General features: G+C 40.2%; 1 protein-coding gene across 4 annotated transcripts in view; it reads right to left on the bottom strand.

Annotated features, from left to right (window-relative positions):
* The window catches only part of plekhg2 (pleckstrin homology domain containing, family G (with RhoGef domain) member 2), a 107800-nt gene that overhangs the window by 2521 nt on the left and 91579 nt on the right, over positions 1–13700 (bottom strand). For all 4 annotated transcript variants that reach the window (XM_088078457.1, XM_088078458.1, XM_088078459.1 and 1 more), the window contains 6 exons: positions 10283–10465; positions 9950–10042; positions 8933–9019; positions 5283–5316; positions 4967–5065; positions 1032–1133 (listed from right to left, as the gene is read on the bottom strand). In XM_088078457.1, coding sequence (XP_087934583.1) covers positions 1032–1133; positions 4967–5065; positions 5283–5316; positions 8933–9019; positions 9950–10042; positions 10283–10465 — 598 coding nt within the window. The remainder of the gene's footprint in view (positions 1–1031; positions 1134–4966; positions 5066–5282; positions 5317–8932; positions 9020–9949; positions 10043–10282; positions 10466–13700) is intronic.

Here is a 13700-nt window from a genome sequence, read left to right as displayed (position 1 = left end):
ATCAGACTTTGGATGAATTATTTAGAAACAGCAGGACGCATCGCTCCGTGTCTCATCTGGCCGCTCGCGCTGAGCTCTCATTATTATTACCAGGGGCAGATGTAATGTTTTGGGGGCCCGGGGCCACAAGCACATGAGCTTATTTTCAGCCTTTCTCTAACTGTGAATGTTGGCTGTTGGCAGCTATAGGAGAAGTAGGCCGACTCAAAAGTTTTTAATTCCTGAGTAAAATGATTAACAGCACAGAAGTTTGACAGAAGCTGAAGTCAGAGTCCTGCAGTCAGGAGAGGTTGGCCTATTATCAGCACAATGTGCTTCAATTTACCTGAAGTTTGTTTCAGATGGAGCTTTTTATTTTTATATAATGCTGGAAAGTTTAATAAATAATAATAAATCACATGTTTATTACACTCCAACACACCATGGTCACATGACGCTGTGTCAGTGAACTATGAGGGCAAACAACAAACCACAAAAAAGCAAAATAATCGTTCTTTGATCGTAATCAAAGTAAAATGTTCAGTTAATGGTGATATTGATTTTAGGTATGAAAAAACCCTAAACTAAGCAACAGGGAATAACATTTAACAGGAGAGAAGTTTTTTTTTTTACATTATTTTACTGTTCTGAATATTAGAATTTGATATCTGAGACATATAAAATCGTGTCGTTGCAAGATTATTGGAGTAGAACTAACTAGAGTGCAACATATAAATACTTTTTTTGGTTTATATCACACAGCCTTACCTCTGCCTAGAGTTTCTTACCTGAATTTAACCATTGATGTACTTGTTTTGATTCAAATTTCATTTATTGTCTTTTTCCAGGCAGCCATGAGCAGAAACTGTTTTTATATGTTTGAATTTGAAATTAAATAAATATTATGTTGATCGATGTCATTGGGTAAACATGCATCTCTGACTCATTTATTTTTACTACAAAACTAACATTTGTTTATTAGAATAATGTAAGTATTACTCTGCAGCTGCTGCAACAGCTACTCTTTAGCTCTAAATGAAGCGTCTGCGTACCTGACTGCCTCCTGGTGCGTCTGTACGGCAGGTTTCCCTCCAGCAGCAGCGGCAGACTCTTCCTGGACTTCTCAGGTGTGTACATCAGCAGCTCTGGAGGCTCTGCAGGGACAAACAGAGCAGAGAGACCCTCAGTGTATTCACAAAACCTGCTGAACAACAACGGAGCTCAATGTGGAGGATATTTTCAGTCCAAACTCAAATTAAAAGTCCAAATAGAAAACTAGAAGAGTTAAAATAAACACGTTATTAATTTTTCACACTACTAGGAATAATCAGGCCATAATTAAACTTAAAACTTAAAAGGAAATTGAAAAGGCAAATTTAAAATGCTAAATGATAATCTGAAAATGTAAAGTGATGGTAAAAAAAGTGAAATAAAATGCAAAAGCTTTAATGTAAATGCTCAAACTGAAATCTTAAAATGTACAGGTCTAATTGAAAATGGCGATAAGAAAATAGAAATAACAAACGTTAAATTTAAAATGGGAAATGGAAAAGCTCAAATGGAGATACGTATAATAAAAGCTTGAGCAAAAATATAGATGCCTTTTGTGTTAAATCTATATAAATCGTGTATAAATGTGTATAAATCTATGGTAGGTATTAATAACTTACTACAGGACCACCATCAGCTCCGTGAGCTCCACAGACAACCTGCCGGATGACCTCAACCTCTTCTACACTCGCTTTGAGAACTCCAGCTACCACACAGAGAGGCACACACACACCGGGTCCACTCAACCCCCCACCCCACCCCCACCAGCCGTCTCATCAGGCCAGGTACACAGAGCTCTGAGGAAGATCAAACCCCGCAAGGCAGCAGGACCAGACTGCATTCCTGGGAGGGCTCTCAGAGCATGTGCCAACGAGCTGGCTGATGTTCTCACCTCTATTTTCAACCTTTCCCTCAGTCAGAGCATTGTTCCCTCTTGCTTCAAAACCACAACCATCGTCCCCCTCCCCAAAAAGAGCCCACCCACCTGTCTGAACGACTACAGGCCAGTAGCACTCACTCCAATCATCATGAAGTGTTTTGAGAGAGTGGTGCTGGCCCACATTCAGAACAGCTTACCGGACACCCTGGACCCCCTGCAGTTTGCCTACCGGCCCAACAGGTCCACCTCTGACGCCATTGCTGCCGCCCTCCACTACTCCCTCTCCCACCTGGAAAACAAAGACTCCTACATCAGGATACTCTTTGTTGACTACAGCTCTGCCTTTAATACAGTCATCCCCCACAAGCTCACCCACAAACTGTCCTCACTTGGTCTGCACCCCGCCCTCTGTGACTGGCTCCTAGACTTTCTGACTGGCAGGCCCCAGTCTGTCAGAATCGGTAACAGGACTTCAGCCAGCATTATAACAAACATTGGCACCCCACAAGGATGTGTCCTCAGGCCCATCCTTTACACCCTGTTCACTCATGACTGCGTCGCCTCCCACAAGGAAAACATCATCCTGAAGTTTGCAGACGACACCGCAGTGATAGGACGGATCACTAGCGGTGACGAAGTGGCCTACAGGAGGGAGGTGGCCAGTCTGGTGTCATGGTGTGAGGACAACAACCTCACCCTCAACACAGACAAGACCAAGGAGATGATAGTGGACATGAGGAAGGAGAGGAGACCTCAGCAGCCACTCTTCATCCGGGAGCTTGAAGTGGAGAGGGTGAGCAGCTTTAAATACCTGGGCGTCCGCATCAGCGAGGACCTCACCTGGACACTCAACTCCACACAGCTGGTTAAAAAGGCGCAACAGTGGCTGTACTTCCTGAGGAGGCTGAGGAAATTTGGCATGTCGCCAAAGATCCTCAGCAACTTCTACAGCTGCATCGTTGAGAGCATCTTGACCAGCTGCATCACCGTGTGGTACGGCAGCGCTACTGCTGTGGACCGCAAACGCCTGCAGAGAGTGGTGAAGACTGCTGAGAAGATCATCAGGACTCCACTGCCCTCTCTGCAGAGCATCTACCACCGCAGAGTCCACAGCAGAGCTGCCTCCATCCTGAAGGACCCCACCCACCCCCAGCACGGTCTGTTCACACGTCTACCCTCAGGCCGGAGGTACAGAAGTGTGAAATGCAGGACCACTAGACTTAAGAACTCTTTCTTTCCCGCTGCAATCAGACTCCTAAACTGCTGACAGGAGTTCACACAGCAATTACCTCACACACACGACCTCATAACTGTACCGGACAGTTTACTACTTCGTTTACACATGCACAATTGCACTGTTCAAATTTGCACTGTACTGTTTTATTTGCACTGTTTCTTTCTACTTCTATTGTAAATTTCTAAACTTCTTCTATTGTACATTTTTACATTTTTAAATTTTTAAATTTCTATTTCATATTTCTTTTATATTTGCTAAACGTTTTTTAGGCATTCTGTGGACAGCAAAGTAAGAATTTCATTGTACAGGCAAACATGTTTCCATACTGTGCATATGACAATAAACACTTTGAATCTTGAATCTTGAATAACTTATGATGCAGCATATATTCTTATAATGCATTAAAATGTGTTGCACTTTACTTAACACCAACAATGAAACTTGCATAAATTGTTATGAATGCATCATCGTGTTCCTCATTTTTATGAAATATGTAAATTCAAATTCAAATTCAAATTCAAATTCAAAAAACTTTATTTGTCCCCAGGGGGCAATTCAAGGCACACAGAGCAGCATGACAAGCAATAAGGTCAAGATGAAAGTAAGAAGGAGAGAAAAAATAGAAATCAAAATAAAGATAATTTAAATACTTGTGTATATACAGTATATAGGTGAATAAAGTATAATAATAATATAATAATATTAATAAGGTGCATGTAAAGGAGGTAATTGTGCTTAAAAACAATTTCACAGCTTGAAAGTCCGTGTGGCGTGTGTGTGTGCATGTGGTGTGTATGTTTGTCTGTGCGTGTGTGTGTATTGTAAGATGTGTGTGTGTGTGTATGTTTGTATGTGTGTGTGTATGTTTGATGATAACTTATGATGCTGCATGGACTCTTATAGCACACCATGAGTCCTCACCACAGGCGATTGGTAATATGTGTATAGGTGAGTATAAGTATTTCTTTTGAAAATCTAGGTGAGTATGGCTATTTCTTTCTAAAAGGTGCGTATAGGTATTTATATATATATATGTATACGTGTAAAGTCCAAAAAACTACATTCATAATTATTATAAATATATATTTAAAACTATGTTACAGAGTTGTTTTTTGTTGTTGTTCTTTTCTTTACTTTTTTAAGGTAATTTTCTGACAAGAAAAAAAATATTTAAAGAGGGAAAATGGAGAAATGTCCATAAAACTACATTTGTGATTATTATAATTATATATTTAATTCATTTTTTATTCATTGTTATTATGTTACAGGGTAAAAGTGATGAATAGTGATTTAGTGGGTTTTTTTGCAAATCTTAAGCCTTATTAGACTGGTTCACCCCTTTTCTTTCTTTTCAGTTGTAAGATGTTGTCGATTCATTTATCCAGTCATTTATTGATCTGCTGTCTCTGACACTATCTGTTAATATTGTAGTGTTTTTTTGTGTTTTCTCATAACCTCTGATTCTTATAATCTGTATAAATAACTGTTGTCTTCTTTATCTCTATCGATCTATCGATGTATCTATCTATCTCTCTAGATAGATAGATAGATAGATATGAAAGAGTGTATATATCTATATCTGTATCTATATATATATATAACTAATTTGTCAAGAACATCCATAAGACACTTGACATTCATAATTCATTATAAGGAACATTTATAATGTTTTATGACTGTTTATATGGTGCATCGAAGCATTATGAATGTCTTATAATAACTATGAACGGCCTCATTATGCATTATAGATGTCGTCTCCATATATGGTAAAAACTTTGATGTATTTTTTGTTTTTGAACAGGAGCAAAGAGACGACTGACCCTGACCTGACTGACGTCTGCCTCTGTGATAGCCGTGGATATCGTCCAGTCGCGGCGACGCGGACGACTTCTTCAGGTTGTCCTGGTCGAACTGAGGAGCTGGAACACAGGAAGTGATGTCACCACATGTGCTCGTACTAGAGGCAGTTATTCAGACCTGATTCACGCATTCAGGTTTCGACAGTTAAATTCCTTTGAACAGAGTTGGCGGGAAAGACGATCAGTGACACCACAGTGAGTAGTGAGTAGTGCATGTGCGTGCGCATGTGTGTGTGCGTGTGCATGTGTGTGTGTGTGCATGTGTGTGTGTACTCACATTGGCAGAAGTTGTCTCCCAGGACCTGCCTCGCCTGGAAAGAATGATAATCAGCTGAGTGAGTCACTGAGAAATAAACTATTTTAATACAAAACTTAAGAGGGACGTGATAAGAGACAGAAGATAATGTCTCACTGTATGAGGAGGACTTCTGCTGAAAAACAATAAAAGGACGCCGCTGTCCAACACTGAGTGAGTGAGTTTAACATTCTGCCTTTGTTTGACAAAGTGATACTTTGAAGTACTGCGTCCTCTGAGGCCATCTAACGTTAACAGACGGGACTCTGTCATGATGCATGCTGGGAACAAACAGAGTCACAGGGCGCTGAGGAGCTCAGCTCAGAGGGCGATCTTTAACACCGTGTTTACTGCAGAGGCTGAAATAAATAAGTGATACTCAATTCATGGCCCGCGGGCCAAATTTGTCCCCCCATCTGAAAATGTTTTAAAATCCTAGAAATTTTCTACAATCTGAGAAATGTCTTTAACTATTTCACATGTCCTAAAATCACAGGCGCATTGTAAAATCCTTTGAGACCGTTTGTCGGGTCGCCTTACTTTTTAAAGCTGCTGGCTGTGCCATTCAGAAGGATGTCTCTGACGCATTTTAGCTCTTAAAAAGCCCCAGTGTCCAGCCTGGGAATTCGGGTGTTTTTACGAGATCTAGTTCAATAAATCCATATTGATCTGATATTGGGTGTCTTCTGTCCATATTTTATCCATATTTCGATGATAAAAGTACATTAGCATCGATGCTTAACGCCATATTGGTTTCCCATAGTTCCTTTGGAGAGCATTTCAACCAATAAGAGGTTTGTTTTGGTCTTTTCCACCAATCAGGAGACGATCTGACGCTTTGTCACCGCTTACGTGTGCTGGTACGTCATCATCTGGAGGAAACTGCACTGTGATTGGTCTAATCCTGCTGTATCTATCGCTCTGTGTTATTGGCAGCGCCTCGTGCATTAGAATAAACTCTGGTAGCCCCGAAAATAATAATGATAATGATAATGATAATAATAATAATAATAATAATAATAATAATAATAATAATAATAATAATAATAATGAGACAAGGGTAAATCAGGAGACAGTCTAACAGGCAGCAGGGCCTCATATGGATGTTAACCCTGTGTTGACTGCAGGCAGAGCAGGCAGCAGGATCAGGCTCCTCTCTGAAGAGTCGGGTGTGATGTGGCCCTCTGCAGCAGCACAGAGCTGCTTTGCAGAATGGCACAGATAATGGCACACACAAACAGCTGCAAAACAAAAAACGATGGGACTTTTTTGGAAAAGTGTGTCCATTTTTTGAACTATAATAATGATGTTTATTATTTCACTTTCTGATCCAAAACGCTGAGGTCATACATGCATTATTACAAAAAGAAGGAAGAAGGAAAAAACGGCTCAGTGTTTAACCGTGTTAACTGCTGCAGAGGCTAATATAAACCGACAGTTAAACCAGCAGGAGGAGCTGTTGGTCCAAACTCTCAGTGAGCAGCCTGTTTTTTGTTGTTCACATCAGAAACTCACGTTTTACAGAATCAGAGGAGGACGATGTAGTTTCTAAATCTGTGTTTCTGTGGACTAAAGTGACCTGATGATTAGAAACATAACAAAGACCAAATAATAAAGAAAATGTTTTGTTTTCTTCTCGTGAATTGCTTATTAGGAGTGTGAAACCTGAGCAAATTGACTTAATTTCGTTCTAAAACACAGGAAGAAGGCAATGAGCTACTTAAGAAGAGATGACCCAGAAATTCGCAAAGAATTAAGTAACAATTACAAAAATTACCTGAAAATTAGATAATAAAAAATAAGCAAAAGAAAACAAACAAATCAATGGAAAATAAAAATAAATAAATAAAAATACAATGTCATTATCTGAGAAAAAAATGAAAGTTCTTTGGCAAGCTGCTCATTGCCTTTTTCCCCCATGTTTTTTAAACTTTATTTAAACTTAACTTAAATACTTGTGAAAGGTGTCTGAATGCACCAGAAGAAAAGTGATTGTGATCCATGGGTAATTTTGGCACATGCATAACCAGGGCTGTATCCATGTCTCCAAAAGTACAAAATACTCTAAAGTATGTTTTGTTGTTTTACCGTATTGTTTAATCAGTGTACCTTTGCATGCTATAGTTGTGGGACTTCAGAGCAGTATGGCCCATCTACAGCAGGAAAATGTGTTACTGATTATTTATTTATTGAGGTTTTGACGCATTTTTGCTGAACAGAAGACACAGCAGCTGCAGGGTTTTTTCTGATGGATACAGCTTTTAAGTATTTCAGAGAGTTTTCATGAGTGAGCAGCAGGTGGCAGCAAAGACGAACAGAACAATACTGCTGTCCATGTCCAGTGTTCCCAATACAGCCAGTACAACCACTCATAGAAGTGCTGCAGGTAATGCAGTACTATGATTTACACTGGTACAAATACAATCAATTTTACTTCTACTACTACTTCCACTACGTAAAACAGTAGTCTAGTTGTTACCACTCAAGCTGTTACTACAAATAATACTGCACTGCTACTTCTGCAGCCAGTACTACTATTGTTAATAAAAGTTCAGCTCCTGCACTACTACAAATAATACTGCTTCTAACAATACTACTACAGTTAATGCTACTTTTTTGTCCCGCTTGTGTTCTTCAGTGTTATTATTATTTTTCAGAGGGCTTCCCATGCATACAAATAAACCACATCGGTCCAGTCTCACTTCCTCAGCTGCAAACACACACCAACAGTCCTCATGGTGGCGCTACAGCAACAGTCTACGTTTCAAAAGTTTGAAAACTCAAAAGACAAATTTCTTATGTGTTACAGCTTTGCAGCAACAACTTACACATATTGTAATCTAACTTCTAGCCCATATCACCCAGCCCTAGTAAAGTCCATCACTCTGTTTTTATCAAAAACTGTCAAACTTATTTAACCGATCTCGTCCCACATTTTTTGATCAGTTGACACCAAACTTGCTACAGGGCATCTTCAGACTGTCCGTCACAAACCATCTACACAGACTTTTAATTTATCAAAAACTGACCCTACAGTGCATCAAAATGTTTGGCTGTAAACGCTGCCGTAAACATATAACTTGCAAAATTCTTGCAAAATAAATCTTCAAGGTTCATGAAAAAATGACAAAATGTTGCTGTCATGGTAGATTAAGAGTGGAACATTTTAGAATTTTATCTGAAAAAGTGAATTTTCTGCAGCATTTTGAATTCTGCCCTTGTGCAAACTTATTGCAGTCTGTGGGAAACATCATCTGTAAACATCAGTTTTTCACTTGTGGAGCAAATCAGTCTTTTAAATGATCCACATCTCTATGCTGTCTAGATAAAAACTGCAGATTCCCAGAGTCTGGTCTTGATAAGTGAATTTTTGGCAGCAGTTTGAAATCTGCCTCTCCATGCACAGACAGCTGATATCCTGCCCCCTGCTGGTCGGCTCAGACACAGTGTGAAACCATCTCACTGGGATACTGACTTGTCTTTGGTGTCTGAGGTTGTGAGTTCAAGCCTCAAGTTGTCTTCAAATTCATCTCCTGCTTCTGCTAATATTGCCCGGCAAATTGCTGCACAGAAGCTATAATTCCTCCTCCTTATCTTCCTTCCTCCCTCCTTCCCTTCCTCTCCATCCTTACCTTCTGTGGCAGAGACGCAGGATGATTTTCTACGATCAGTCTCTTGAGGTAGTGAACCCACAGCCTCTTCTCCTCCTGGTTCTTTGTCTGCGGCAAGAAAAGATGTTTTAAACATGGAGACCAGCAGGAAAGTATCTCACTGTACTTATGACACACTTATATGTGTTTACAACATAGTACAACTCGTTCTCATTCTGAACTTGTCATATAGCGCCGCTCTGTCACAGCTTTTGGAATATGACGCCAAAAGTCACCTTTTACAGACGTGTCAGAGGAGAACGCGGTCAGACAGAACCGGTGGTGTTGTTATCAAACACTGGTGGACAGTCGGATGGCAGCGGGCACGTCCACATGCAATGGACACCGGCGGTGTCACTTGACAACGTGGCCGGACCGAATATAACGAGTGCGCTCATAGGACGGGCAGGTGGGGAGACGGTTGGGTTCCAGAAGAAACCGATTTCCGTTCTGGAGTTCGGAGTTTGCTTCACGTTTGGTTTTGTGAGATTGTATGGGTTTTTTTCTCTACATCTCACCATGTGCCTCTTTTGCTTAATCCCAACCATCCTCACAGTCCGCCCTGTTGTGTAAACATCAGGACTGTGCTGCTTCATCCTACCATAATAATAATAATAATAATGCATTTTATTTATAGGCGCCTTTCTTGACACTCAAGGTCACCTTACATCATCAACATAAAAGCAGACACAATATTAAAAAGACAAAATAAAATATAGAAATATAATATAAAATTAGACAATGCAATTGTGATCAGAGGGAGTAAGCCAGTTTAAACAGATGGGTTTTGAGTTTGGATTTGAAATGTGCATTTGTTGAGTTCACTGGCAGCAAGGACGTGTTCGCAGCGAGGACGTGTTCGCAGCGAGGACGTGTTCGCAGCGAGGACGTGTTCGCAGCGAGGACGTGTTCGCAGCGAGGACACGTTGGATCATCTCTGTATCGGAGACTCAGACGTTGAGGATTTGTATTGTGAGGTGCCCTCTCCTCAGCACTCACCTGCACGACATGCTGCTGTTTGGGAATAGTCTGATCGGACACTTTGAAGCACAGAGGATCCTTCAGAGTCTCCACCAGCAGCAGGTTACAGCACTGCAGCACAGAGGGAGAGAGACGGGGAAGGAGACATAAAACTGGTCAAAAGGACGGTTATCTGCATGCTATGTAATAATCATTTAAGTCTTTGAGGACTGTTACACCAAATATTTTTGCATTAAAACTGCAGTTGCATCTTTAACAAAACACTTAGACCATTATTGGACAATAAATGCTGAGTTTTTTTTGGTTTTTTTTTAAAAGCAGGACATCCACAATAAAACTTGACAAACGTACGAATATGTGCGTGCTGTAGACAAACTGCTCCAGTCTCTTCTTGGCGATCAGCAGCATCGTATCAAACAGGAAGAACGCTCTCTCCTTCTTCACTCTTTGCACCTTGAAGGAACCTTCCAGAACCAGCTCTCCAAACCCGCTCAGGTCCGGCCCGCTCCAGTTCACCAGCAGCGACTCGATTTCCTGAGAGGAGGACGTGAAAGGTCACAAGTCTTTCCAAAACAGCCAGAAGAACATTTCTGCTTTTGATTTCTTTCAAAAACACGGAAAGAACTATAAATGACCCTAAAATTAGTGTGAAAATTACTTTTATAAGTTACAAGAAAATTATCTAAAAAATATATTTTTTAAATTCAAATAAAAATAGATAACTTTATCTGTAGGCTAATAATAAACATAAAATTATAAATAAAGATTATAATATAGATTTCTTTGATACCTTTTACAGATTTTGTCCCAGTTTACTGGACATTTCATGTTGCTGATTTCATTTTTTCCTCATTTTAAAGTTTTAAAGGTAGGAATAAGGTGCCGGAGTGCATAAAATGCTTAAAAACATAGCTTGTTCATTTAAAAAAAACCTGGACCCCCAGGCTAAGCCCTCAATGTCCTAAAATCGTAGAAATGTCCCTGCTCGTCATTTTAATCAAGACATAGTCTCTGAGTCACTCAGAACTGGCTGTTCAGTCTCCCTTCAGAATTGCTCATTTTTTTATTTAACACAGCTGAGTTTTCATAAATGGGAGCTGGTTGTTATGATGCAGCTTTGCACACATGCAGAAACCAGAAAACTCCCAATTAAAGCAGTTTGCTGCCTTAAATTCAAATCATGTAAAAAAATCAGCCCGTTATCTACTCGCCAAGAAAAACACTGAGACACAAACAGGAAAGATATGTCGTTAAAAAAACCAAAAAATCTCTTTAAACCATGTGAAATCTCGTCCATCTGTGCTGGTGTGAACGTTTCACCTCTGGGCTCAGCTGCCGGGAGGTCAAAGGTCAACACCTGGACGCTTCCTGCTCTGTCCGCCTTCAGAGGTTGAAGTTATGAAACTCAGGTCAGAACTACTCAGCTGTTCCCAAACACATGACCTCAGAATCTCTTCGCTATCCGGAAAGGAGTCACAACTGTTTGTTAGTGAGTCAGCTCCTCTGCTAAATCACAGGCAGGGGAGACGACCTTTGACCTCACAGGACGAGCTGGTAGAAAGAGTGGAAGGAAGATGCAGAAATGATAATGAAGCCATCACAGTTTGAGGCTGCACAGCCAAACGACTTCAGATTGATGGACCACTCGTCCGTGATGTTGGCATGATCGTGTATGTGTAGAAAAGCTGTCAAAGTAACGCATTCATTTTGATAAATTAATCTCAGAAAAAATAATGTGTTAAAACGTTACTACTACAGTTTGGAAGGTTGAGGACAGTTTGGGCGGTGGAGGACAGTTTAGGCGGTGGAGGACAGTTTGGATGGAGGAGGACAGATTGAGTGGTGGAGGACAGTTTTGGCGGTAAAGGACAGTTTGGGTAGTGAAGGTTTGTTTGGATGGAGGAGGACAGTTTGAGTGGTGGAGGACAGTTTGAGTGGTGGAGGACAGTTTGGGCAGTGGAGGACAGTTTGGGTGGTGGAGGACAGTTTGGATGGAGGAGGACAGTTTGAGTGGTGGAGGACAGTTTTGGCGGTAGAGGACAGTTTGGGCGGTGGAGGACAGTTTGGGCAGTGGAGGACAGTTTGGGCAGTGGAGGACAGTTTGGGCAGTGGAGGACAGTTTGGGCAGTGGAGGACAGTTTGGGCAGTGGAGGACAGTTTGGGCAGTGGAGGACAGTTTGGGCAGTGGAGGACAGTTTGGGCAGTGGAGGCATTAACCAAACCAAAACTTTGATTATTCACAGTTTGACTCATCTCCCAAAATGCAACTGAATCACTTTTTTTAAAAATACTTTCAGAGCAAAAACTGATGCATGCGACTGATTTAGATGAATTAATCAGAGCATGTGAGTAATTAGATTATTATGTTTTTAATCCTTTGACAGACATAATCTGTATTAACGGGATTTAGTGGGTCAAATCATAATATGAAGATTTTGTAAAAAGATGCCACCACTGGACTTTTCTAGTTTAGGAATCTTTGAATTTAAATAAACTGAATTGGCTCAAAGGAAACAAACCTGCAGGTAGAACAGAGAGAGGGACAAACTAAAAACTAGAAAATTAAAAGGCAAAGCCGTCAGAGTTTGGAGAGGGAGTGGGAGGAGTGTCAAGACTCAGCTGGAGATGAGAGGAAGCCGACACGCCAACACGTGTGATGGAACAAGTTAATAGCGTGTTCCTGTGCGTGTCATGATGTGAACACGTGTCGGGGAAGTTGTGGAATGCAGCAGTTGTAGAGTTTGACACCTAAAGGTCAACCGGCCGACCTCGAGCTGCCCGTCTGTCTCTTTACACGCCTGCAGAGGAAAAGCTGTCCGGACGCTGATTATCAGGACAAACAGCCTGACCCGTGTAGTTAAGGGATTACTGTTAAAAGGTTTAATAACCTAAAAGATGCTGGAAAGTTTTCTTAACCCTTTGTGACAGTTTTAATTCTTTCAGATCAAGACTTTCCGCAGGACTGGAAGAAGCATGAGACATAAAAAACCAAAACAGTAAAATGTCTCCGTCTGATCTCTCCTTTTCCTGCATTGTTGTGTTGTTAAAAACACATCAGTCAGTACGTATCCATGCACAGTTTGGTGCTGATGTCCGGAAATTACATTAATATGGTGTACTTTCATATTTAAAATTAGGTTTCAGAAAAAAAAAAGAAAAGATTTTTTATGTAATTTTTTTTATTTATCATTTTTCTTTTATTTTGGCATTTTTTCCAGGTAATATCCTGTCCTTAATAATTAACTATTTTGTGCAAAGTTTCACCTTTTTTTGGTAACTTTCTACTAATATATTGTTAATATTTGGGTCAATTCCCATTGCCCATTGCCTTCTTTAGATATGTATATATATATATATATTTATTTTTTTATTTTATTTTATTTTATTTTTTTTTTCTAAGAAGAAATCAAGCCAACTTTCTCAGTTTTCAAAGGGTAAAGCCAAAAATGGATCTTTTCTTAACCACAACAAAGTGGTGATTGTTTTTCAACCAAACCACATGTTAATGGCTGCGTTTTGGAAACATCAAGAAATGCAAAGTTTTAAAAAATCCTCTAAATAACAATGAACAAATGCAGGGGTGGCATGTAAAAGAGTAATAATACTTTATCTTTAGAGCAAACATCCTTGAAACCTTCATAAAAAGCTCAGTGATGTTGTGGTTTGTGAAAACTTTGAAAGGCGTTCCTCAGGGAACCTCCTGAGGTCCTCTACAGTTCTTATCTGGGAGAGTGCTAAACATCTTTTGGGGCTTTTTCTTTTTAAAAAA

The sequence above is a fragment of the Plectropomus leopardus genome, chromosome 6 (genome assembly GCF_026936395.1).
Source record: "Plectropomus leopardus strain MGB_pleo_1.0 chromosome 6, ASM2693639v1, whole genome shotgun sequence".
Lineage (NCBI taxonomy): Eukaryota > Metazoa > Chordata > Actinopteri > Perciformes > Serranidae > Plectropomus > Plectropomus leopardus.
The sequence above is the reverse complement of the archived record's forward strand: the minus strand, read 5'-3'. Positions and strand labels throughout refer to the sequence as shown.